We start from the raw sequence: 22,640 nt of genomic DNA, 5'->3' as shown, positions 1-22,640 counted from the left end.
CTAGTTTTAAAAAAGAAGTAGTAATCCTTCAAAGTGCAGCTCTCCCCAGTCCCATACCTTTGGTTAATAAAGTAATAAGTCATCAATTCAAACAAGAAAACCCCCCAAAGCACATTCCACAGCACCCAGTGTGTCCACAGCAGCCACCCCTGATGGACTTGATATAAAATTCAAGCCTATATTTTGCCGAGGAGAGGAAGAAGGAATGTGTTTGTTAGACACTCATCAGTTTTCCCCAACTATTTATGTAACAGCTTTTAATAGGTAGGTCCAAATTGGCCTGAAGGGCCCGAAAGGAGGACCTTTTGTATAAATTGGTGCTGTGGATGGTGTGAGCCTCTTGCATTTGACATGGTGGACTATAGAAAAAGGATATCAAGAGGGAAACCCAAGCAGTCCATCCAGATGAATTCAGACAGCATCTCTGAGAAGGGCTGTCTCACTTTTCTGAGAGCTTGCCCTGCTCTTCCACAGAAGAGACCATTAAACACGTAAAGGTCACCCAGGTATTTTACATCTCTTCTCCCCACCAGCCTACAAAGCCTGGCAGAAGATCGCAAGCATGCATGCTGCCACTGCATTCAACTGTGCTTTCTCCAGGGCTGTCCACAGTAGCTCCTGACGGTGTTTATGTTCTTGGTGGATGACCGTAGGCCCCAAGTAGATGAAAACTGTCGCTGTGTGGTGGATATTTGGTTAATTAGAATGAAGAGGTAGAAAGGGCTGTGTGTTCAAAGAGATGAGACTGCTGAGGCTGGTGGGTTTTGAAATTTAGAAACGCCTCTCAGGTGGAGTCACATGACGCTGCATGGCGCAGTGGTGGGCGGGCGGTGAGAGCAGCTTCTCAGTTCTGGGACTCATGGGGCAAATGAAAGCTTTCACTATCATCTGCCATAAATGAGTGAGTCCCATGGAAGCAGTGAACTCGCCATCTCAGAAAAAGAGTGAACAGGGGAGAGACATGGCACCTGTTTATTCATTGATCCATGTTTTTTTTCATTCAATGAACATTTTTTGAGAGTGCCCTCCCAGTCACTGGAGGATAGAAATGAGCCCGGTTCCCATCCAAGGGGCCACAGCTGCAGAGGCAGGCCAGCACAAGGTGGGAGACAGCGCCCCTGGCAGGGGGAACGGTGTGGCACTGTGTGGGGAAGAGGAAAGGCTTTGCAAGGAGACTGAAGATGGGTGCACGTCGACCAAGCGCTGAGGAAGGGGACGGCCCTCCAGAGGGCAGGGCCACCTGTGCAGGGGCGAGACAGCATCAGAGGCCACAGGGCTGCAGTGAATTCAGTCCAGCTGAGGAGTAGGGAGATGCAGGGGAAGCATTCCCTCAGTGTCACTCTGGGATCTGAGCTTTGTCCTAAAGGCAGCAGGAAGCTGTGTAAGTGTTCTAAGTCGGGCAGTGACATACCCACACTGGCATTCTAGAACAATCCCTGCGGCAGTCGTGTGAGAAACGGAGTATGAGGAGGACAGGACCTTGAGCAGGAAGCCAGCTGGCCCCCTAGAGGCTTTCAGTGTCTGCTGCAATGCCCCCCGCTGTTTTGCTGACACCTAAAGCCGTCGTGTCCTTCCTCAGGAGCAAGGTCGCAAGCTGAGGAGCACCATGCTGGAGCTGGAGAAGCAAGGCCTGGAAGCCATGGAAGAAATCCTGACCAGCTCCGAGCCCCTGGACCCTGCAGAAGTAGGGGACCTTTTCTATGACTGTGTTGACACAGAGATTAAGTTCTTTAAGTGAAGTAAGCGCTCCCTTTCCCCTTCTTATTTAAGACTTCCCACCTTACTAAATTACCAGCAAAACAAACCACTCTCCTGTTTGAGTAAAATGAGAAAGTTAAGATGTGGCCTCCTTTTCCAAAGCCAGATCAAACTGTTACCTTGTGTTCCGCCTTGAATCTCACAGTGTCCCCTTCTGCAATGTAGGTCTCCTTCCTGTGCAGTGTAACATGTATCCCGTTGCCTGTTGTTCGGTTGTGTGACTAATTGTGGATTTTAAGCTGCTATTATTGTATTTCAGTGGCAATGGACACATTAGCCTTTTACAAGAGGACTAGAGTTCATCCAGCCTTGAAAGGCAGGCTCCACAGTGCTGAGTTGGCGGGAAAAGCAAATTCTTTTGAAGTCTTAGTCTTTCCCTCAGTAGCGGTTTCTTTCAGGTTAACAAGAGGCATTTGTGCACACACACAGGGCTCTTGTGTGTGTTGTCAAGAGGAACCTCCCTGCCTCCCGTGAGTGCATGCCTGTGGTGCACAGTGTCTCCACAGGTGTCTTCTGGGGGACAGGACCAGTGGGAAGGAAGAAAGGGACCCCTCTCCAGTCCTGGCTCCTTCCTACATCCTGGGCTTCTGAAGAACCTGTCTTCCCATTTTCCGTGCACTGTGCTTACATGTGGTGGACTGCAGAGCTGCTTCCACTTACAGGAGAGCTGATGATTTATTAGCTGGAGCCTATTCACTTCTGAGATTCAGAGGTAGCCATGCTGGTGGCCTTCTGAGTCACTGCATGGATGTCCCAGGCGGCAGCTCTCCCTACAGCAGCACAGCCACCACAGGATTCGTTGTGTAGAAATGATTCGCAGTCTAGTTACCAACAGCTAGTCCAGGAGTGATTGAATGGCCTTATGGCACAGTTCCACCCACAGAGCGGTGAATCTCTCTGCTAACGAGGGAAAGAAAAGGAGGAACTCTTGACTATTTAGATTCTAGTTAAATAGCTGGAATCCTAGCAGTCACTACATTATCTCAACAGAGAGACTTTAATTAAACTGATTTGTTTACAATGTCGGGTTCACTTAAAGGATTTGACTGATTACCAGAGCATAGAAAAGCATGCAAGGAAGACCAGATGGGCTTAGCACTGGGAAGACAGAGGGCAAGGAGGTGACAGATGGATGTAGAAGCATTTCTCTGTAGGATACCAGTTCAGGCCCCACCCTTCGTGCCAAGCCCTTTACATCCCACAAATCCAAATACAAAGCAGCTGACTTCCCTGGCTCTTCCCCCGACTCCTCACAGCTCACATGTCCCAGGAGCTGCCTTCATTCAGGTGAGTAGCTGCACTGGGCGTGGGGTGGTGGTGGGGAGCTTACCGCCACCTATTCAAACTCAGCCACTCCTGAAATGGGCAGAGATGATGAACAGAAGTGTACGTAAATACAGCAGCTAGTGGGAGAGCACCAGTGGGGCCTAATCCTGCCTCATCATTCTTGGCAGGAATCTGCCAATGGAAACATTGTGAGTATCAGCTATCTGGGAAGTGACAGGGTTAGTAACTCCTTCCCAGAAGCTGTATCATAGATTTTGAGGGGACCCAGCCCCGCTACATGGATGTGAACAGTGAGGCTCAGAGGTTTCATCAGAACACATTCTTTTTTCCTACCAACTCTCCAAGAGCATGAGTATAGGAGTGCCATGAGCTTTTTGCTCAGCAGTTTTGTAAACTCTGTATATAAAATCATTAACCACACATTGTGGGCGATGGGAAGACGATTTCAGCTGACAGAGTTAACGGCAACCGATAATGGTGGCCTGTAGCTGCTAAGAGCTTCACGCAGGTTTGGCCCGGGCTTTCACTGTTGGTGAATTTAGAGTGTCCTTTTAGGTGGGGCGGCTATTCTAAAAGTGTCTTTCTATCACTGTTAAGGGGGGGAAAAGTGAGGTTCAAGGGTGACGTAGGTACCTCTCCCCTCCCAAGTCCGTGTTCCAAGGGCTGTGTAAAGCAAGATGATGCAGAAAGCCGCTCTAAAATTTCACTGCGTGATTTCACCTTCGCCTACTATGAAATGTCTCATCAGACCTGACATGTCTGAGATAACCAAGGTGATTCAGAATTTGACCGGAAGAAGTCTAGTGAGAATTAATTACATAGAAGCCTGGTTTCATTTCTATGGGCCAAAGGCCATGGATAACCCTAGCCGCTTTGTGTCATTACCCATTGGGAAACACAATGGCTACTTCTGTTAGGGGACATTGACCTTGGTCAAGCTTCTTAAAGAAGGCAGCCCTAATTGAGGGCTGTCTTGGCTAATGCTAATACTCTACACCACAATTGTGATGTCCTAGTCCTACCACTAGAGGGCATGGCACAGCCTGGCAAAAGTTAAAAGGGGCGTGGCAGTTCCCATCAGGTCTGGAGGCAGTCTGTAAGTGCAGTGGACAGTTGTGCATTGGAATGGGTGGAGAAAGAGAAGAAGAGAGCAGAGAATCTGCTGATGTGGCTGCAGTTACTTTTAGGGATTTTATGTACTTATATTAACAGCTGGAAATAGGTTGTTGGGTTTCGAGCAGGCTGTTATGGTGAGGAATGTTCATTTTTAAATGTTCCTAACAGATTCTGCTTTGGAAAAATGCTTGTTACATGAATAATTTGTTGACCCGGGATTGTTTTTCTGAAGGCAGTATGGGGAACATGAATATTCAAGATGAAATGCAAAAATTATGTTTAAGGGTCACAGTGTATCAGTAGCTTCCTAGGAGACCCTTTGTGTATCTTTTCAGACTGGGGTGGGGGCTGAGCATGCTTGTGCAGAAAGAAGCCATGGCCAGAAAGGACAGAATCTCTCCCCCACTCCCTTGCCCTATAACCAAACATAAGCTAGCTAGTCTTATCTAATAGATGGGATTGACTATAGGTGAAAATAGCCCTCATATTCCAGGACAGAAGCTCTGGCAGGAGTAAATTAGCAAAACAGAAATAGTACCCTTTCATTCTTGGAGGTGCTTTGAAACTTTAGGTAGAATAAAGATATAATCGAAATTACGGAGATTCCTTGGTGCCCAATAACATAAGACCCGGTGTTATTAGAACGAGTCTTTCTTATAAACTAACAGAGCAGGGATTTGCCCATTAGATCTTAGCTGTGGGGTTCCTTTACTACTGGGTGAATCATTCGGTATAAAAAATAATTATCAACCAGGCAAATTACTTTGCTTCCTAGCTGATGTCATCCCACATTGGTACAGGTGTTATACAGCCCTGGCTGGTTCTGCAGGGAAGCCGGGTGGGACCAGTGTGTCTGTCATGAAACCACTAACTGCATTCCTGACTGAAGAGCCCTCTGTCATTTATTGAGGAAGGTCTTCAGTTGAACTCTCAGCCTTAGGAAGGAAGCATGTGGAGGAGGGAGGGAGGAGGCGCCCTCGCTGGGCATGCTCCGTGGAGGGCCAGGAGTGGCAGGTCATGTGCACGTGCCGTTGCAGCACAAGCTTATGCTTCCCGTAGCCGTGGCTTTTCATTCTGCACAGTCCCAGGTCCCAGCTCCCCTCTTATGGTTTCTGTCATAATGTGCTTTATCTGATTGACTCCAAACATGCCCAAATGTCACCTGCAGATTTCTCGTGGGAACCAATATGTACATGTTTGCAATTATGTTGTGAGAATTTAAATGTGTTAGATGGAAAATGCTATTGGCAGGGAATAATAAAAAAAAAAAAAGAAAGAAAGAAAAGAAAATCATTCTGTTTCCTGCAGTGGGAACTGACCATGTAGTGTTAACAATCTTTTGTACAAATATCTACAAAGCAGATAATATCCCTATCCAGTGCTTGCCCTTGGAATTGTCTCTAAATGCATCAAGCATACAATAAAAAAAACCTGAAATTAACATCCAGTGGAGTGGCCTCCTCTGTTTTGTGTCTCGTAAATAAATGTGGGCCTCAGTCGCAACATAGAAGATGTATGAGAAGAGATATATTTTTCTGGCTGGAATATTCAGTAAACAGTCAGTTCAGCAGTTTCTTGCATTATGTAATGTTCTGTGGGTAAATTCAGTCTTTAAATATAAAACCACAACGAAGTATCACATCACACCCATCAGGATAGCTACTATCAAAAACAACAACAACAGCAACAACAAACCACAACCAGACAATAACAAGTGTGGGTGAGGATGTGGAGAAACTGGAACCCTTATGCACTGTTGGTGGGAATGTAAAACAGTGCATCCATCGTGGGAAACAGTATGGAGTTGCTCAAAAAATTAAAAATAGAACTATCCTGTAATCAGGCAATCCCACTTCTGGGTATACACAACAGAGCTGAAAGTAGGGTCTGGAAGAGAGGTTGCACACCCATGTTCATAGTAGCACTATTCACAGTGTGAAAATCTGGAAGCAACTCAAGTATCCACAGATGGAAGAATGGAGAAACAAAATGTTATATCCATACAGTGGAATATTATTCATCCTTAAAAAAAAAGGAAGCAGATTCTGACATGCTACAATATGGATGAACTTTAAGGATGTTATGCTCTGTGAAATCAACCAGTCACGAATATTATATGGTTTCATTTCTATGAGGTACCTAGAGCAGTCAAAATCATAGGGACAGAAATTAGAAGGGTGGTTGCTCGGGCTGGTGTGGGGGAGAAATTGGGAGTTACTGTTTAATGAGTATAGAGTTTCAGAAAGTTTCGCAAGATGAGTTATGGAGAGGGATGGTGGTGACGGTTGTACAACAATATGAATGTACACAACACGAATGAATTAAACACTAAACATGGTAAGGATGGTAGACTTTATGTGTATTTTACCACAGTTACTAGAATGGAAGTCTAGATCATCAGAGTGGCTGGTACTCTGTACCAGGCGTCTTGATTCCAACACGTTAGCAATGCCACAACAGGAGAGGATGCCAGCTCTCTCCACTCCTGTGACCCAGAAATGCCAGCTTGCTTTCCATGACTCTCTCTCCACTGTGACAGGCAAAACGCAACTGAATGTCTTGCTTGTGAAGATAGCACTTAGTCACCTGCAGTGAGTGACCTGTTTCAAGGTCAGGGTAGATGACTGCTCTGTTTACATGACAAGGAACTGCTAATTCTGAAATTTTATTCCTAGTTCTCTTTTCATAAACATTGTACCCTCCTGCACAGCTCTGGGTGACAGGGCCTATATTCTTTTGCCGGGGCTGCCGTCACAAAGTACCACAAACGGGGCAGCATAACCAGGAGAAATTTCCTGGTTCCCAGTTCTGCAGCGCAGATGTCCCAGGAATAAGGCATCTGCAGGGTTGGTTCCTTTTGAGGGGCATGAGAGAGAATGTGTTTCGTGTCTCTTGCCACCTTCTGGTGGCTTGCTGGCAATCTTCAGCACTTTGGGGCCCATAGAGGCAGCATCCTGATTATCTCTGCCTTCATCTTCATGTGGCGTTCTCCCTGTGTCTGTATCTGTGTCCAATTTCTTCATTTTGTAAGGACACCAGTCATACTGCATCAGGGGTCCACCCTGATCCAGTATGACCTCGTCTTCACTAACGGAATCTGCAATGGGCCTATTTCTAAATAAGGTCATATTCTGAGGTACTGGGGCTTAGGACTTCAACATATGGATTTTGTGGGGACACAATTCAACCCATAACAGAATGAGTGGATGGAGAATGCTGAAGCCTCCGGGGGCACCGTCTGAGAATTTGGTACTTGCTTCTGGAGTCCACAGCCCTTCCCATTAACTTACTCCCTCTCTAGGAACCATGTCTCCCACACTTCACTCCATAAAAGGTGCTTACACTTCTAGCTACTTCACCACTGCCACACTCAATGTGACTTTGAGGTTCATCATCCACTTTGTAGATTGTCTTCGGCCCTTACTTTTTCTTCCCCACTCAGACCGGCCCTTTTGGCCATGAAAGAGCCAATCTGTACCTCCACCAATAAGAGCGATAAAACGGCCCCTTAACTAATTCTGATGCAAAGTGTGTAGTAACCAGCTTTGAAATTAGTTTCTAGATGAGATTTATTTCAGGAACATCTATGAATTTTAATGACTGCTCTCTCATTGTTATCCAGCAGCAGAGTTAGTGAAGTGTGGTCTGAGCAGCTCAGCAAATATTGAATAGAGTGCCTGGGATGCAGCCAGCAGAGCCCTGTTTGTGCCCAAGCACGGAATCAGCAAACTGACTGCTCCCTGGGGTGCAGGGTGTGCAGTCACTGGCTCCGTTGTGATTCAAGGGCTGAGGGCTTGCCCATGTGTATTACATCATTGAATCTTCACCAGTATACACTCGGATACATATTTATGTCCCCTTTTGACAAAAGAGGAAGCTGAGGCACAGACTGTAAGAGGCAACATGTAAGAGGCAAAACGGAGATTCAGATCCTGGTTTGCCCTCCAAGCACTATCTCTGAGATAGCTTACCTAGCAGATAAATCTCACCTCCCCTGAACCCTGTTCCCAAAGGTCCACCTTAAAATGCTACGGGGGGATTCAAGACGATTCTGTTCCTACAGGAGGCTTTTTTGAGGGGTTTGCTGAGTTGGGAGTGAGGCTAAGTGCACGTAGGGTGAAGGTTGTTCTATTTCAACACAATTTAGCAGAATTTATAAGCAATACTCCACCCATTCTATGTTAATCAAACTGAATATAGTGTTACCTACTTTTTAAAAAATTCACCTGAGAAATTTTTTTTTTCTTGCTTGGTTTTTCCAAATACCAGTTAGGCTAGTTAGCTCAAGAAAGAAAGGCCCTGTTATCTAACCATATGTTACAGCAAGCAGTTTATCCATATAAATATCTATTTTTTTCGTCATTCTTAAAACTTCAACTTCTCCTGATCCTTAAAAATGTTTGATTTAGATTAATATTGGTGACCATTGATGGGTTTTAACAAGGAAACGACTGGAAGCATTTCCGCTTACTAAAGTTTATTAAGTACAAAGAAATTAATCTGCAGAAGGAGACATCAATAAAAATAAAATACAGGTGAAACATTGGAGGAGTCACAGACTGCAGTGTCATTGAGAATATGTGACAAAGGCAGGGACTGTATGACTCAGATGTCTCTAAGTATGAGTTTACAGTCAAGGGGTTAAACCTTTACACCGCCAAAGGAACTCAGTGCACCAGCATGAGCTCCAAGGGTTGTGAATTCAGTGATAGGTCTCAAGGGGAGATGGGATGCCACATTCCTGAGATTTCTCCCTAATTGCCATTTTTGGTTTCTGCTCCTTCCTCCCCTCTGTTTTTTTTTTTTTTTTTTTTTTGAATTAGGGTCTCGCTCTGTTGCCCAGGCTGGAGTGCAGTAGCACCATCTCAGCTCACTGCAACCTCCGCCTCCAGGGTTCAAGTGATTCTTGTGCCTGAGCCTCCCAAATTGCTGGGATTACAGGTGTGAGCCACCACGCCCAGCTAATTTTTTGTATTTGAGTAGAGACAGGGTTTCACCATGTTGGCCAGGCTGGCCTTGAACTCCTGACCTCAAGTAATCCACCCACCTCGGCCTCCCAAAGTGCTGGGATTACATGCGTGAGCCACTGCTCCCGGCCCCCTCTGTCCTTAAATAGTGTTATTTTAATTTCCATCCCAGCCACAGGGGACACGAATGCCTAAACACCTCATTAGGGCAGGCAGTCTGCTCTGAAGGTGGAGTTGCCTTTGTTTAGGGTCTTCTTAATCAGGATCATTAAAACTTTTATAATTATTTTATACAACTGTGAGGGCAGTGGAGTGGACAATGTTATAATAATAAATTCTGGCTTTTTGGAAATCTTCCAGAACCAATAAAACAAATTAGTTATGCCCAGAGCTGATGACCTGCAAAAACTTCTTTTCTATTGATTTAGCTGTTACAGTTTTGGCTTGATTCATTCCCCCGGAGATGAGAATTTGACCCTGGCTCACTTGCTTCCATCTGGAATGAGAAAGCACAGCACTGCGGCAGGACACCACCTGGGTCTTTACTCCAGACAACAGTGAGGCAGATGCAGTCGTGTTTGCCCACACCCTCCTGACCGGCTGCCTTTCTGGATGGCTTGGTCTGGACACGATATCCTTCGGGGGTGAATGTGTGTGTGGGGTGTTGCAAAGCAAATTTCTTTTCACTGGCTTCCCTCCCCTCCCTGCCTGATTTCCTTTAAAGGGCAGCTATTTTGAGCACAGCCCAGGGATCAGTCTGTTTCCTTCTATTTTTTCTCCTTCCTCTGTCACAGTCTTCCCCGACCAAGGATGGGGAACATCAGGGATCAGGCAGCAAGCAAAAACACACTTCCACTCCCTGCAGGATCAAGAAGAGGGAGTGAAGAGCAGGCCCGGCCCGGCCTGACCTTTTCCATATTCAGAGTGGCAGAGCTTGCACACATCTCCCCACAGACAGGTGCTCACCACAAGGGAATGAATGTGGAGTTGTCAGGCAAGGTTCTCCTTTAGCTCAGAAGGGAGCCAGGTTTTGCCCGATGGCAGCTCCAAGGATCCTAAGAAGGGGGCAGTGAGGCACCAGGTATTTGTGGCAGGTATTTCACACGATGTTTCATCCTACACTTTTTCATGTCATATTTTCCATGAAGTCCACACTTGAAGCAAGGGCAGAAGGGGAGACCTCTGAGATACAATTGGTAGTTTAGCATAATGATGAGTTGTGTATGTTTTTAATCTGCAGGGAAGAAACAGCAAAATCTCGTAAAGCTGGCTACCGGGATGGGACTGGGAACTTGGAGGGAACAGAAGGAAAGTGACAGAGACTTGGGCACTAGGGACACTGTAAACAGTAGGAGCATTGGCTACTTGGAGGATTATTCAGTTACAAAAGGGGCCCTGTGGTCGGCATCTGAGGGGCCAAGCCCACTCTTGCCTTTACTTTGTGATATATTTACATTAAGCAGAAAAAAAAAAAAATCCCTGTACTGCAAATTGAAAGCGAGACATGGCATCTCGTTCCCTGGAGGCCGCGCGGCACTGTCTGGGTGTGGGGAACACACTACTTCCTCTGAGCTGCATCATTGATAAGGCATTGTTTGGTTTGATTTTGCAGTTAGTGTGATGAGAATATAAAATCATGCCAATAAGAAGCCGTTGTGGATATTTATAACTTTGGGGCTACCTGCAAACGAAGGACTCTCTACAAATGGTTCAGAATCTAGGAAGGGCCAGCCTGCAAGCATATTCACAGTCATGGAGCGGGCACTAGGTGGAGGGACAGGGCTCTATCTGTGCTGACAGACAAATGCCAAGATGCAGTGTAAAAAACGGAAAAATGAGGGGTGTTTTAAAAAATATTACTGAAATAAAAGTCCATTAAAATACTGCTTTAAAGCCCGTGCAAACCACATATTTACAATAAATAAATTCTCAATTCCAAGCCTGTATGCCAACTGAATTACAGCTTGAGCATGGGGTGGGCAGGGTCTGACATGTTGTTCTGCAACCTGGAACCCCAGGACCTTGGCTTCATCTGTCTTCTCACCGAAGAGTCTTCAGAGATAACTGTGGAAACATAACAGAACATTACCAGGTGGGGTTAGAAGACTCTTGCACATGAAAGCCCTCCTACTCTACCCCCCCAAACAGGCTGGGCACCGCAGCTTCTCATTCATGCAAGGCTGTCAAGTTTGGGGAGATGCTTATGCAAAGAGCTGCTTTTTACCCAAGGGACTGTAGGTGGACACATGATGAAATGGGATATGTAGTTGATGGTATGTGAGGACCTAATACTGTCTTATAAACATTTACAGAACCGATCATCAGCAATTCACTTGACAGAAAGCTCAGGGAAATCAAAAAACATGCTGGAGATCCCAAGTCAAGGCAGTGGAAAGGCAAGAAACAGATTTAGGCATTCAGACTTCCAGCCCAGGGCTCCCACCCATGCACTGACCACTCTATCCATAAAAAAGAGCAGTCCCTGGGGTATTGTTTGCAATGTCTAGAACCCAGTGATTTCTCTGGGTGATTGTTTTGTGTCTCACTGCAGTGAAAATGAATTAAGATGGTATCCAGTGAGATACAAAGATCTTTTTGACTGTGGAATGCCCAAAGGAGACTACAATCCACCTTGACTAGACTGGCAGGCGGAGATCAAAACCACCAGACTCAGGTGATCTGGGTGCATGCCTGCCATGAAGCTGGGAACCAGATCCTGCACAATGTCTGACACATTGGTAGTGAGGAGGATTCTTGTCCCTGGAGATTCTAACATGCCAGGAAAAGCAGTGAGGCATTATGGAAGAAGCACTGGACAAGAGGTCAGAAGGTCTGGGCATTGTGACAAGGGCAAGTTCTTCAAATTTCTAGAACAGTTTTCTATAAAAATGGCATTAAAGGTATCTCTCCAGCTTACATCACAGGGTTATTAAAAGGACTAGATGATGTAACTTATGCAAGCTAACTGAAAAATATAAAGAGCCATACAAATATGAAGGAACATGATTATGATTATTACTATATTTTCCTGATGACAGGAATAGTATAATCATTGTAGAAAACTTGGAAATTGTACAAATGCAAAAAGAAGAAAGTAAAAGTCAGCCATAGTCTTCCAAAGTGAATGCCTATTAACGTTTTTTCTCCACTTTTATTGTGGTAAAATACAAATAACATAAAATTTACACTAGTAAGTTTTTTTGCGGGGGGACAGAGTTTCACTCTTGTTGCCCAGGCTGGAATGCAATGGTGTGATCTTGGCTCACCGCAACCTCCATCCATGGGTTCAAGCAATTCTCCTGCCTCAGCCTCCCAAGTAGCTGGGATTACAGGCATGCACCACCATACCTGGCTAATTTTGTATTTTTAGTAGAGATGGGGTTTCTCCATGTTGGTCAGGCTGGTCTCGAACTCCCAATCTCAGGTGATCCAACTGTCTTGGCCTCCCAAAGTGCTAGGATTACAAGCATGAGCCACCACACCCAGCTAACTAATAATCATTTTTAAGTGTCTAATTTAGGGGTATTAAATACATTCATAATGTTGTGCAACCAATCATCAGTACCCACTTTTGTTTAACTCTTTTCATCTTGTAAAACTGAGACTCTGTACCCATTAAACAATACCTCTCAATTTTCTTTTTCCCTCTAATCTCTGGCAAGCACCAGTCTACTTTCTGTCTCTACTACTGTAAGTACTTATGTAAATGGAAGCATATAGTGTTTGTCTTTTGTGAGTGGCTTATTTCACTTAGAATAATGTTCTCAATGTTCATCCATATTGAAGCATATTTTAGAACTTCTACTTTTTAAGCTTGATAATATTCCACCGTACATGTGTACATCACGTTTTGTTTATCCATTCATCTATCTATGATACTTGAGTTGCTTCTACATTTTATTTATTTTATTTTATTTATTTTATTTTTCCAAGTTCAGGTCAGATGGGTAATGTGCCAAGGCTGTAACAAGGTTCAGAGGTGGCACATCTCACACATGCACATGAATACCCAATCATCGCACTCATCAACTACAAAAGGATCAAGCTGCTTCTACATTTTAGCTATTGTAAATAATGCTGCTATGAACATGGGTGTACAAATACCTCTTCCAGGCTCTGCTTTAGATTCTTTTAGGTATATACCCAGAAGTGGAAGTGCCAGATCATATGGTAATTCTGCTTTTTAGTTTTTGAGGAACTGCCATACTGTTTTCCACAGCAGCTGTACCATTTCACATTCTCACCAACGGTGCATAAGGGTTCCATTTTCTCCACATCTTTGCCACCACTTGTTATTTTGTTTTGTTTTGATAGCAGCCATCTTGATGTGTATGAGGTGTTGTCTCATTGTAATTTTGATTTGTATTTCTCTAATGATTAGTGATGCTGAGTAAATTTTCCTCTGCTCTTTGGCCATTTGTTTATCTTCTTTGGAGAAATGTCTATTCAAGTCCATTTCTCATTTTTAAATTAGGTTATTTGTTTTCTTGTTGTTGAGTTTCATAAGTTCTCTACATATTATGGATATTAATCTCTTATCAGATATATGATATGCAAATATCTCCTCCCATTCTGAGGGTTGCCTTTTCTTTTTTATGTTGTTTTTGATATGCAAATTTTAAAGATTTTCACGAAGTCCAGTTTGCTTATTTTTTCTTCTGTTGCCTATGCCTTTGGTGTCATATCCAAGAAATCACTGTCAAATCCAATGTCATGAAGCTTTTGCCCTGTGATTTCTCCTAAGAGTTTTACAGTTTCGGGTACTACATTTAGGTCTTCGATTCATTTTGAATAAATTTTTGCATATGGTATTAGTAGGGGTCCAACTTCATTCTTCTACATGGGGATATCCAGTGTTCCTAGCATCATTTGTTGAAAATACTACCCTTTCCCTATTGAAGGGTCTTGGCATGCTTGTTAAAATCATTTGACCGTATATGCAAGGGTTTATTTCTTTTTATTCTATTTATTTATTGCTTTTTATTCTATCCCATTGGTCTGTATGTCTGTCTTTATACCAGTACCACACTGTTTTGATTATTATAGTTTTGAAATACGAAGTATGAGTCCCCTAGATTCTTCTTCTTTTTCAAGATTGTTGTGGCTATTTCAAGGAGTTCCTTGAGATTCCATGTGAATTTTAGGATTCTTCTTTTAGGATTCTGGGTTTTTCTATTTCTGAAAAAAATGTCATTGAGATTTTAGTAGGGTTTATACTGAATCTGCAGATTGCTTTGGGTAATATTGACGTCTTAACAATATTAAGTCTTCTAACCCGTGAACATGGGATGTGTTTGCATTTATTTATGTCTTATTTATTTCAGCTGTGTTTTATAGTTTTCATTATACAAATCTTTCACCTCTTTGGTTAACTGCTAAGTATTTCATTCTTTTCTATGCTATTATAAATGGAATTGTTTCTGTAATTTTCTTTTCAGATTGCTCATTGTTAGTATGTAGAAATACAACCATATTTTTGTATGTTGACTTCGTATCCTGCTACTTTGCTGAATATTTCTAACAGCTTTTTTTTGGTGAAATCTTTAGAGTTTTCTACATGTAACAACATATCATCTGCAAACAGAGATAATTTTACTTCTTGCTTTCCAATTTGGATGCCTTTTATTTCTTTTTGTTGCCCAACTGCTCTGGATAGACTTCCAGTACTATGCTGAATAGAAGCGATGAAAGCAGGCATCCTTGCCTTGTTCCTGATCTTAAAGCAAAAGCTTTCAGTCTTTCACCATTGAGCATGTTCACTGTAGATTTTTCATATATGGCTTTTATTATGTTAAGGGAGTTTCCTTCTATTCCTAGTTTATTGAGAATGTTTTTAATCATGAAAAGGTCTTCAATTTTGTCATATGCTTTTTCTGCATCAATTGAGATGAGCATGTGTTTTTGCCCTTCATCCTTTTAATGCCATATATTGCATTAACTGATTTTTATATATTGAATAATCTTTGCCATGCAGGAATAAATCCAACTTGGTCATGGTATATAATCCTTTTAATATACTACTGGATTTGATTTGCTAGTATTTTGTTGAGAATTTCTGCATCAATGTTTATAAGGGATATTGGTCTGTAGTTTTCTTGTAGTGTCTTTGTCTGGCTTTGGTATCAGGATAATGCTGGTCTCATAGAATAGATAAAAAGTGTTCCCTCCTCTTCAATTTTTTGGAATGCTTTTAGAGGGATTGGGTTAATTCTTTGAACGTTTGGTAGAATTCACCAATGAAGCCATGAAGTCCAGAGCTTTTCTTTTTTGGGCGACATTTGATTAATGGTTAAATGTCCTTACTAGTTATAAGTCTATTCAGATCTTCTATTTCTTTTTTTTGGTGGGTACACAGTAGACGTATATATTTATGGGGTACATGAGATGTTTTGATACAGGTATGCAATGAGTGATCATCACATCATGGAAAATGGGGTATCCATCCCCTCAAGCATTTATCCTTTGTGTTACAGACAATCCAATTATACTCTTTGAGTTATTTTAAACTGCACCATTAAATTATTATTGACTATAGTCACCTGTTGTGCTATCAAATAGTAGTTCTTATTTATTCTTTCTATTTTTTATACCAATTAACCATCCCCAACTCCACTCCCCCACTAGTTTGTAACCATCCTTCTACTCTCTATCTTCTTTTTCTTTCTTTCTTTTTTGAGAGGATCTCACTCTGTCACCCAGGCTGTAGTGCAATGGTGCAATCCATAGCTCACTGCAGCCTCAAATTCCTGGGCTAAAGTAATCTTCTCTCCTCAGTCTACCAAGTAGCCAGACTACAGCCACGCACCACCATGTCTGGCTAATTAAATTTTTTTTTTTTTTGTAGAGACAGGATTTACTATGTTGTCTAGGCTGTCTCAGACTCCTGGCCTCAAGCAATTCTCCCACCTTAACCTCCCAAACTGCTGTGATTACATGTGTGAGCCACCATGCCCAGCCAGACTTTCTATTTCATTGAGATTTGGTCTTGGTAGGTTTTGTATTTTTAGAAATGTGTCCATTTTATCTGCGTTATCCAACTTTTTGGCATAAAATTATTTATAATACTCTCTTATAATCCTTTTTATTTCAGTTGGATTAGTAGTAATATATCCACTTTCATTTCTGATTTTAGCAATTTGAGTCTTCTCTATTTTTTCCTTAGTCTATCTAACTAAAGGTTTATCAGTTTTGTTAATCTTTTCAATAACCAACTTTTGGCTTTGTTGATTTTCTGTATTGTTTTTCCATTCTCTATTTCACTGATCTCTGTTCTAATTTTCTTCATTTCCTTCCTTCTTGCTAGCTTTAGGTTTGGTTTGTTCTTCTTTTTCTAGCTCTTTACATTGTAAAATTAGGTTGCTGATTTGATAACTTTCTTGTTTTTTAATGTAAAAATTTATAGCTATAAATCTCCCTCTTATCACTGCTTTCAGTGTTCCATTAATTTTGGTATGTTGTATGTTCATTTTAATTAATCTCCAGGTGTTTTATAGTTTCCTTTCTGATTTATTCCTTGTTCCATTAGTTGTTTAAGAGTATAGTTCTTAATTTCTACAAATTTCTAAATTTTCCAGTTTTACTTCTGTTCTAGATTTATAATTTTATTCCACTGTGTTAGGAAAGATATTTTGTCTGATATCTATCTTTTTTTTTTAGATGGAGTTTCACTCTTGTTGCCCAGGCTAGAGTGCAATGGCACAGTCTCAGCTCACTGCAACCTCTGCCTCCTGGGTTCAAGCATTTCTCCCACCTCAGCCTCCCAAGTAGCTGGGACTACAGGTGCCCGCCACCATGCCCGGCTTTTTTTGTATTTTAGTAGAGACAAGGTTTCGCCATGTTGTCCAGGCTGATCTGGTACTCCTGACCTCAGGTGATTCACCCCGCTAGGCCTCTCAAAGTGCTAGGATTACAGGCGTGAGCCACCGTGCCTGGCCTGATATCTATATTTTAAAATCATTTAAGACACTCAATTTGTGACTTAACAAATGATCTCTCCTGGAAAATGTCTCAGGTGCATTTAAGAAGAATGTATATACTGCTGTGTTGGGTAGAGTGTACTGTATATGTCTGTTATATACAGCTTTTTTGTGTTCTCTATTTCTTTCCTTATCTCCTGTCTGGTTGTTTCGCCCACTATTGGGAGTAGAATATTTGATTCTTCAACTATTATTATAGGTCTATTTCTCACTTTATTTCTGTCAGTTTTGTTTCATGCATTTTGATGGTCTGTTATTAGGTGAACTAATATCTGTAATTGTTATGTCTTCTTGCTCTATTGAACCTTGTATTAACATATAATGTCCTTTTTGTTTCTTGTAAACTTTTTCATTTAATATCTATTTTGCCTGATGTTAGTAGATCCACCCCTGCTCTCTTTTGATCACAGTAGGAATATCTCTTTCCATCCTTTCACTTTCAACCTATGTGTTTTATAGCTAAACTGAGTCTCTTGTAAACAGCATACTGTTGGATCAGATTTTTAAAAATCCATTCTGCCAATCTCTATCTTTTGATTGGAAAGTTTAATCCATTTATATTTGAAGCAATTACTGACAAGGAGGGATTTACTCTGTCATTTTGCTGCTTGTTTTCTATATAGTTTTTTTGTACCTCATACCTTTTCTTTTCTGTTTAGTTGACTTTTTTTATAGTGAAATGTTTAAATTTGTTTCTCATTTCCTCTTGTATATATTCTATAGCTATTTTCTGTGTTGTTACCATGGTGTCTTAGTCTTTTCAGGCTGCTATAACACTGAGTAATTTATGAAAACAGCAGAAATTTATTTCTTAAATTTGTAGAGCCTGGGAAGTCCAAGATCAAGGCACCAGCAGATATGGTGTCTTGTGAGTGCTCGCTGTCTGCTTCATACATGGTGCCTTCAAACTACAACTTCACATGGTGAAAGGGATGAACAAGCTCCCTTAAGCCTGTTTTATAAGGGCACTAATCTCATTCATGAGGGCTCTGCCCTGATGATTTATCATCTCCCCAAAGGCCCAATCTTTTAATACTGTCACATTAGGGTTTAGGTTTTGGCATATGAATTTTGAGGGACACAAACTTTCAGCCCATAGCCCATAGGAATTACACTTAACATCCATCCTAAAGTTATAACACTATGATTTGATTTTATAGTAGCTTAGATTCAATAACATACAAAATATCTGCTTCTTTACAGCTCCATCACCACTCCTTTTAATTGTTGATGTGAACAAATTACATCTTTGTATATTGTGTGCCCCAAAACATAAATTAATAAGTCTTTTAAATACACTAGTCTCTTAAATTATGTGTAACCCTAAATATATAGTTACAAACCAAAGTTACAATAACATTAGCTTTAAAACTAAAAAATTTTTAAATGTTTTATCTTTTAAATCATGTAGAAAACAAAAAGTATAGTTACAAACTGTTGTTACAATAATATTAGCTTTTATATTTGGCCATATAGCTATCTTTAGTGAGGTCATTGTTTCTTCCTACAGCTTCAAGTTACTGCCTCATGTCCTTTCATTTGAGCCTTTAGGACTCCCTTGTGTATTCTTACAAGGCAGGTCTAGTGGTAACAAACTCCCTCAGCTTTTGTTTATCTGTGAATATCTTAATTTCTCCCTCACTTTTTTTTTTTTTTTTTGAGACGGAGTCTCGCTCTGTCGCCCAGGCTGGAGTGCAGTGGCCGGATCTCGGCTCACTGCAAGCTCCGCCTCCCGGGTTACGCCATTCTCCTGCCTCAGTCTCCCGAGTAGCTGGGACTACAGGCGTCCGCCACCTCGCCCGGCTAGTTTTTTTTTGCATTTTTTAGTAGAGACAGGGTTTCACCGTCTTAGCCAGGATGGTCTCGATCTCCTGACCTCGTGATCCGCCCGTCTCGGCCTCCCAAAGTGCTGGGATTACAGGCTTGAGCCACCGCGCCCGGCTCTCCCTCACTTTTTAAGAATGGTTTTGCCAGATACAAAATTATTGCTTGACAGTTTTTTTCTTTTAGCACTTGGACTATATGGGCTCACTACTTTCTGGCCTTCAAAGTTCAGATGATAAATTTACTGACAATCTTACTGAGGATCCCTTGTATGTGATGAGTCACTTCTCTCTTGCTGCTTTCAAGATTTTCTCTTTGCCTTTTGAAAATTTGATTATAGTGTTTCTTTGGTGTGGCTCTTTAGTTCATCTTACTTTACTGAGCATCTTGGATGTTTATATTCATGCCTTTCAACAGATTTGGGGAGTTTTGATCTATTATTTCTTCAGAGAGTCTTTTTTATTTTTTACCCTTTCTCTTTCCTTTCTCCTTCTAGAACTGCCACAATAAGCATGTTAGTCTGCTTGATGGTCTCCTGCAGGTCTCTTAGGCTTTGTTCACTTTTAATTCTTTTTCCTTTATGTTCTTCTGACTCAATAATTTCAGTTGTCCTATCTTCAGTTTGTTGATTCTTTCATCTGCCTGCGCAAGTCTGCCTTTTATTCCCTCTAGTAAACTTTTCATTTCATTTGTTGTATTTTTCAGCTCTAGAATGTTTTTTTCCTCTTTACTGATACTTCCGTTTTGTTCATACATCATTTTCTTTACTTTCTCCACATTTTCCTTTAGTTCTTTGAGCATCTTTAAGACAGTTGTTTTAAAGTCTTTGTCTAGTAGATCTCCCATCAGGTCTTTTTTAAAAGCAGTCTCTATTGATGTATTTTTTTTTTCCTTTGAATGGGCCATACTCTCCTGTTTTTTGTATGATGTGATTTTTGTGGTTGAAAACTCTACATTTTAATCTAATAATGTGGTAACTCTAGATATCAATTCTCTCTCTCCCCCAGGGTTTGCTGGTTTTTCTTGTTTTTGTTCTTTTTTTTTTTTTTTTTTTTTTTTGATTGTTGTAGGCTGTCTCTGTGCTAAGAATCAGCCTGAGGTGTACTCTTAAGGTATTCTTGGTCTTTTCTAAGCTCATGCCTTTCCCTGGGCATATGTGGTCACTTTCTAATTTTCATCATATATGTAGTAGCCTTTGAATGTTCGTCTTTAATGTTTGGCTCCCAAATGGGAAAGAAAAAGAGAAAGGACAGGAGGAACAAAATGGCCACCAGCCCTTGAAATCCCCAGGAGGCCACTTCAGCCAGAGGGAAAGGGATTTACAACAATAAGAGGAGGTACAACAATAAGAGGAGGTGCAACAATGGCTGCCCATCTCTTTATTTGTACCTCTGTGATCAGAAGCAGCAATAAGCAATCAGAGAACAGATTCCCCAGTATCTGGAGAACAGGGTTTTTTTTGTGCCCACCCTGGGTCTGCAAGCTGTGTGCAAGTGGCTCCAGGAACACGTGCCCAGTTGCCTGCCATGGGCTGGGGGGTGGAGGATGAGTAGTTACTATTGTACTAAGAGCACAATTTACTGTCCAAGCTTTCCCCTGGGAGTTGCAAGCCTTTAATGAATCCCAGAGTTCCAAAATACATGAGACAAATTACATCAGACAGATTCTGCCAATGCAATTGTTGTCCACAGATTCCTGGTGCTTTCTCCTCTGCCATCTTCTCAGAATGTTCTCTACCTGTTAACAATATTGTGTATATTCTTCCTGTCTTTTTTCCTATGTATATATACTTCTTCCTTAACTACAGTCATATGTACAGTTTTGAACCTGTGATCATCTGAGAATCGTTACTGCAATTCTTAACATCATCTGTGGTTAGAAAAGGGTAATACTTATCTGCTAGAGGATGTACTTTTTCCTCTGAGGAACTCATCCTAGCTTCCAGGAACCTAGCCTCTTCCTTCTCAGGTCACTCTCCTTGATGTTCCACACAGCTGCAGCATTGCCTGGTTTAACTGCAAGTGATTCTGTAGTCTGTCACATACGATTCGGAAATGGGGAGACTATTGTTCGACTGAATACATGTTTTCAAAGAAACAAAGGACTTTTAAAGATGTGCAGGGAGACGTTGTGTCCAGGTTAGGAAATACTTCTGTTTAAGATGCCCTGGGTGAGACTAAAGGTATTTCTTCAAGGACTGTCTTATCACAAAAGCAGCTGTCTGGCTTCCCTTCTAGTTCTGTTCATTTCTTGTAGGTATTAGTACTTGAATTGTGACTAAATTTGGCCAAAATCAATTATAACATTGGTGGGGGAAAAAAAACTCCAAGTGTGCTAAAAGAAACCATGTATTCTATAGATGAGAGAGAATACTGAAGTATGTTTTATACGTGTTATTCAGTTTTTCTCACAGGCCATCATAACTGAGGAAGAATGGGAAGTGATTGGCATGATTGTTGCAGAATGTCAGAGTTGCTACACTTGCTTCTGTATGTAGTGGTGATTCCAGGGAAGCCCTGCCTTTTGTCACACTTCAGATTTTGAAATGGTGAGTGTTTCATTCTGGCTTGGAACAAAGATCCACCAAATGGCTTTCCCTGAAGAAAAGGAGTCTGAGGAAAAATATAAAACTGTTAAGGAGAAAGCATACCCTTACCATTTCTGTGCCCCCTGAGGATAATTCCTGGTTTTACATTCAGAGACATGAGTCTTGTGTTACCTGAGAATTTCTGCCTTTGATGTCATCAGAGCTCTGCCCGACTGCCTCCGCTTGGAGCCAGGGACCAGGTGTCCGGCCTGAAGGAAAAAAGAACAATCTCATTATCTATTGGTCCAGGGACCAAGTGTGCATGCTTCACAGAGAAACTTTCTCTAAACCAGCACCTAAAGCAATGAAACCTTCAGGATCCTGGCCCTAGACTATTTCCACCACTGCCATCTTCTATGTCAAAGACGATGGATGCAGAAGAGTCATGTCTAATACACTGAGAAGAGAACAAATTATTAAGGCCCATCATCTAAATGCATGTTAGAACTTCTTTACCAAAATATACCATCTCCAGGGATGCTCATCCATTATCCACAATGTGCCCAGCAATACTAGGGCTGGATAAAAAAGTGAAAGATGAGTAACTGCTGACATAAATCAGGCCTCCCATCCATGAGGATCCAAATCATTCTCTCAAGTGCATTGTGCTTAAGTATTACACAAGTTTCATATGAATATATTCTTATAGTTAAGAATTCAAAGAATAAAGAAGATAATGGAAAAAAAAAAAACCCAAAGTTCCTCTTCTCTTCTTGTTCCTCCCCCCAGTCCCAATTTTCTATCCCAGAGTCACCATGGTTAAAAGCTTGGTGTTTATCTCTTCAATTATTGTTTCTTTTTGGTATTTCCATACATACATCTGTATATATACAGATACGTTTTGGTTGGTCTACCCAAGTTTAAAATCCCATTCCTAGGTGTTCCAGAACTCTCCCTTCACTTGGTTATTCTAAATGGTGTTTCCTCTGCTGCACTGGTAGGACACCTATCTATTCTGTTTCCTAGGTGTCCTAGTTAGTTCTGTCATGAACTAGGCATTAAATAATCATGTCCCAAAGTCTCCAGAACAATCCAGATTGCCGTACTATTTAAAAAGCAACATGAAAAGCATGAATGTTCATTATAGATTATTTATAATAGTGAACAATTAATGACCTGTGTTCA

At 41.6% G+C, this 22,640-nt stretch overlaps 2 protein-coding genes and 1 non-coding gene across 5 annotated transcripts in view; 1 reads left to right on the top strand and 2 right to left on the bottom strand.

Annotated features, from left to right (window-relative positions):
• Nucleotides 1-5,602, top strand: part of SCRN1 (secernin 1) — a 69,997-nt gene extending 64,395 nt beyond the window's left edge. For 2 of the 3 annotated variants that reach the window (XM_033194042.1, XM_033194041.1), the window contains exon 8: nucleotides 1,580-5,591. In XM_033194042.1, coding sequence (XP_033049933.1) covers nucleotides 1,580-1,738 — 159 coding nt within the window. In that variant the 3' untranslated portion in view covers nucleotides 1,739-5,591. Of the gene's footprint in view, nucleotides 1-1,579 lie in introns of all 3 variants that reach the window. The other variant, XM_033194040.1, reaches the window with a different exon arrangement.
• A 4,616-nt stretch (nucleotides 5,603-10,218) lies between these two features.
• WIPF3 (WAS/WASL interacting protein family member 3) overlaps nucleotides 10,219-22,640 on the bottom strand; it is a 60,395-nt gene continuing 47,973 nt past the window's right edge. The window contains 2 exon segments of the mRNA XM_033192113.1: nucleotides 10,219-11,192; nucleotides 21,648-21,724. Of these exon segments, the coding sequence (XP_033048004.1) occupies nucleotides 11,169-11,192; nucleotides 21,648-21,724 (101 nt within the window). The 3' untranslated portion in view covers nucleotides 10,219-11,168.
• On the bottom strand, nucleotides 13,066-13,169 carry LOC117073888. Its single transcript, XR_004433435.1, has one exon. It is a non-coding gene; the product is annotated as a small nucleolar RNA U13 (small nucleolar RNA).

This window comes from Trachypithecus francoisi, unplaced genomic scaffold (assembly GCF_009764315.1).
Source record: "Trachypithecus francoisi isolate TF-2019V2 unplaced genomic scaffold, Tfra_2.0 Lachesis_group4, whole genome shotgun sequence".
NCBI lineage: Eukaryota > Metazoa > Chordata > Mammalia > Primates > Cercopithecidae > Trachypithecus > Trachypithecus francoisi.
Note: the sequence above shows the minus strand (reverse complement) of the source record. Positions and strands in the feature narration are given on the sequence as shown.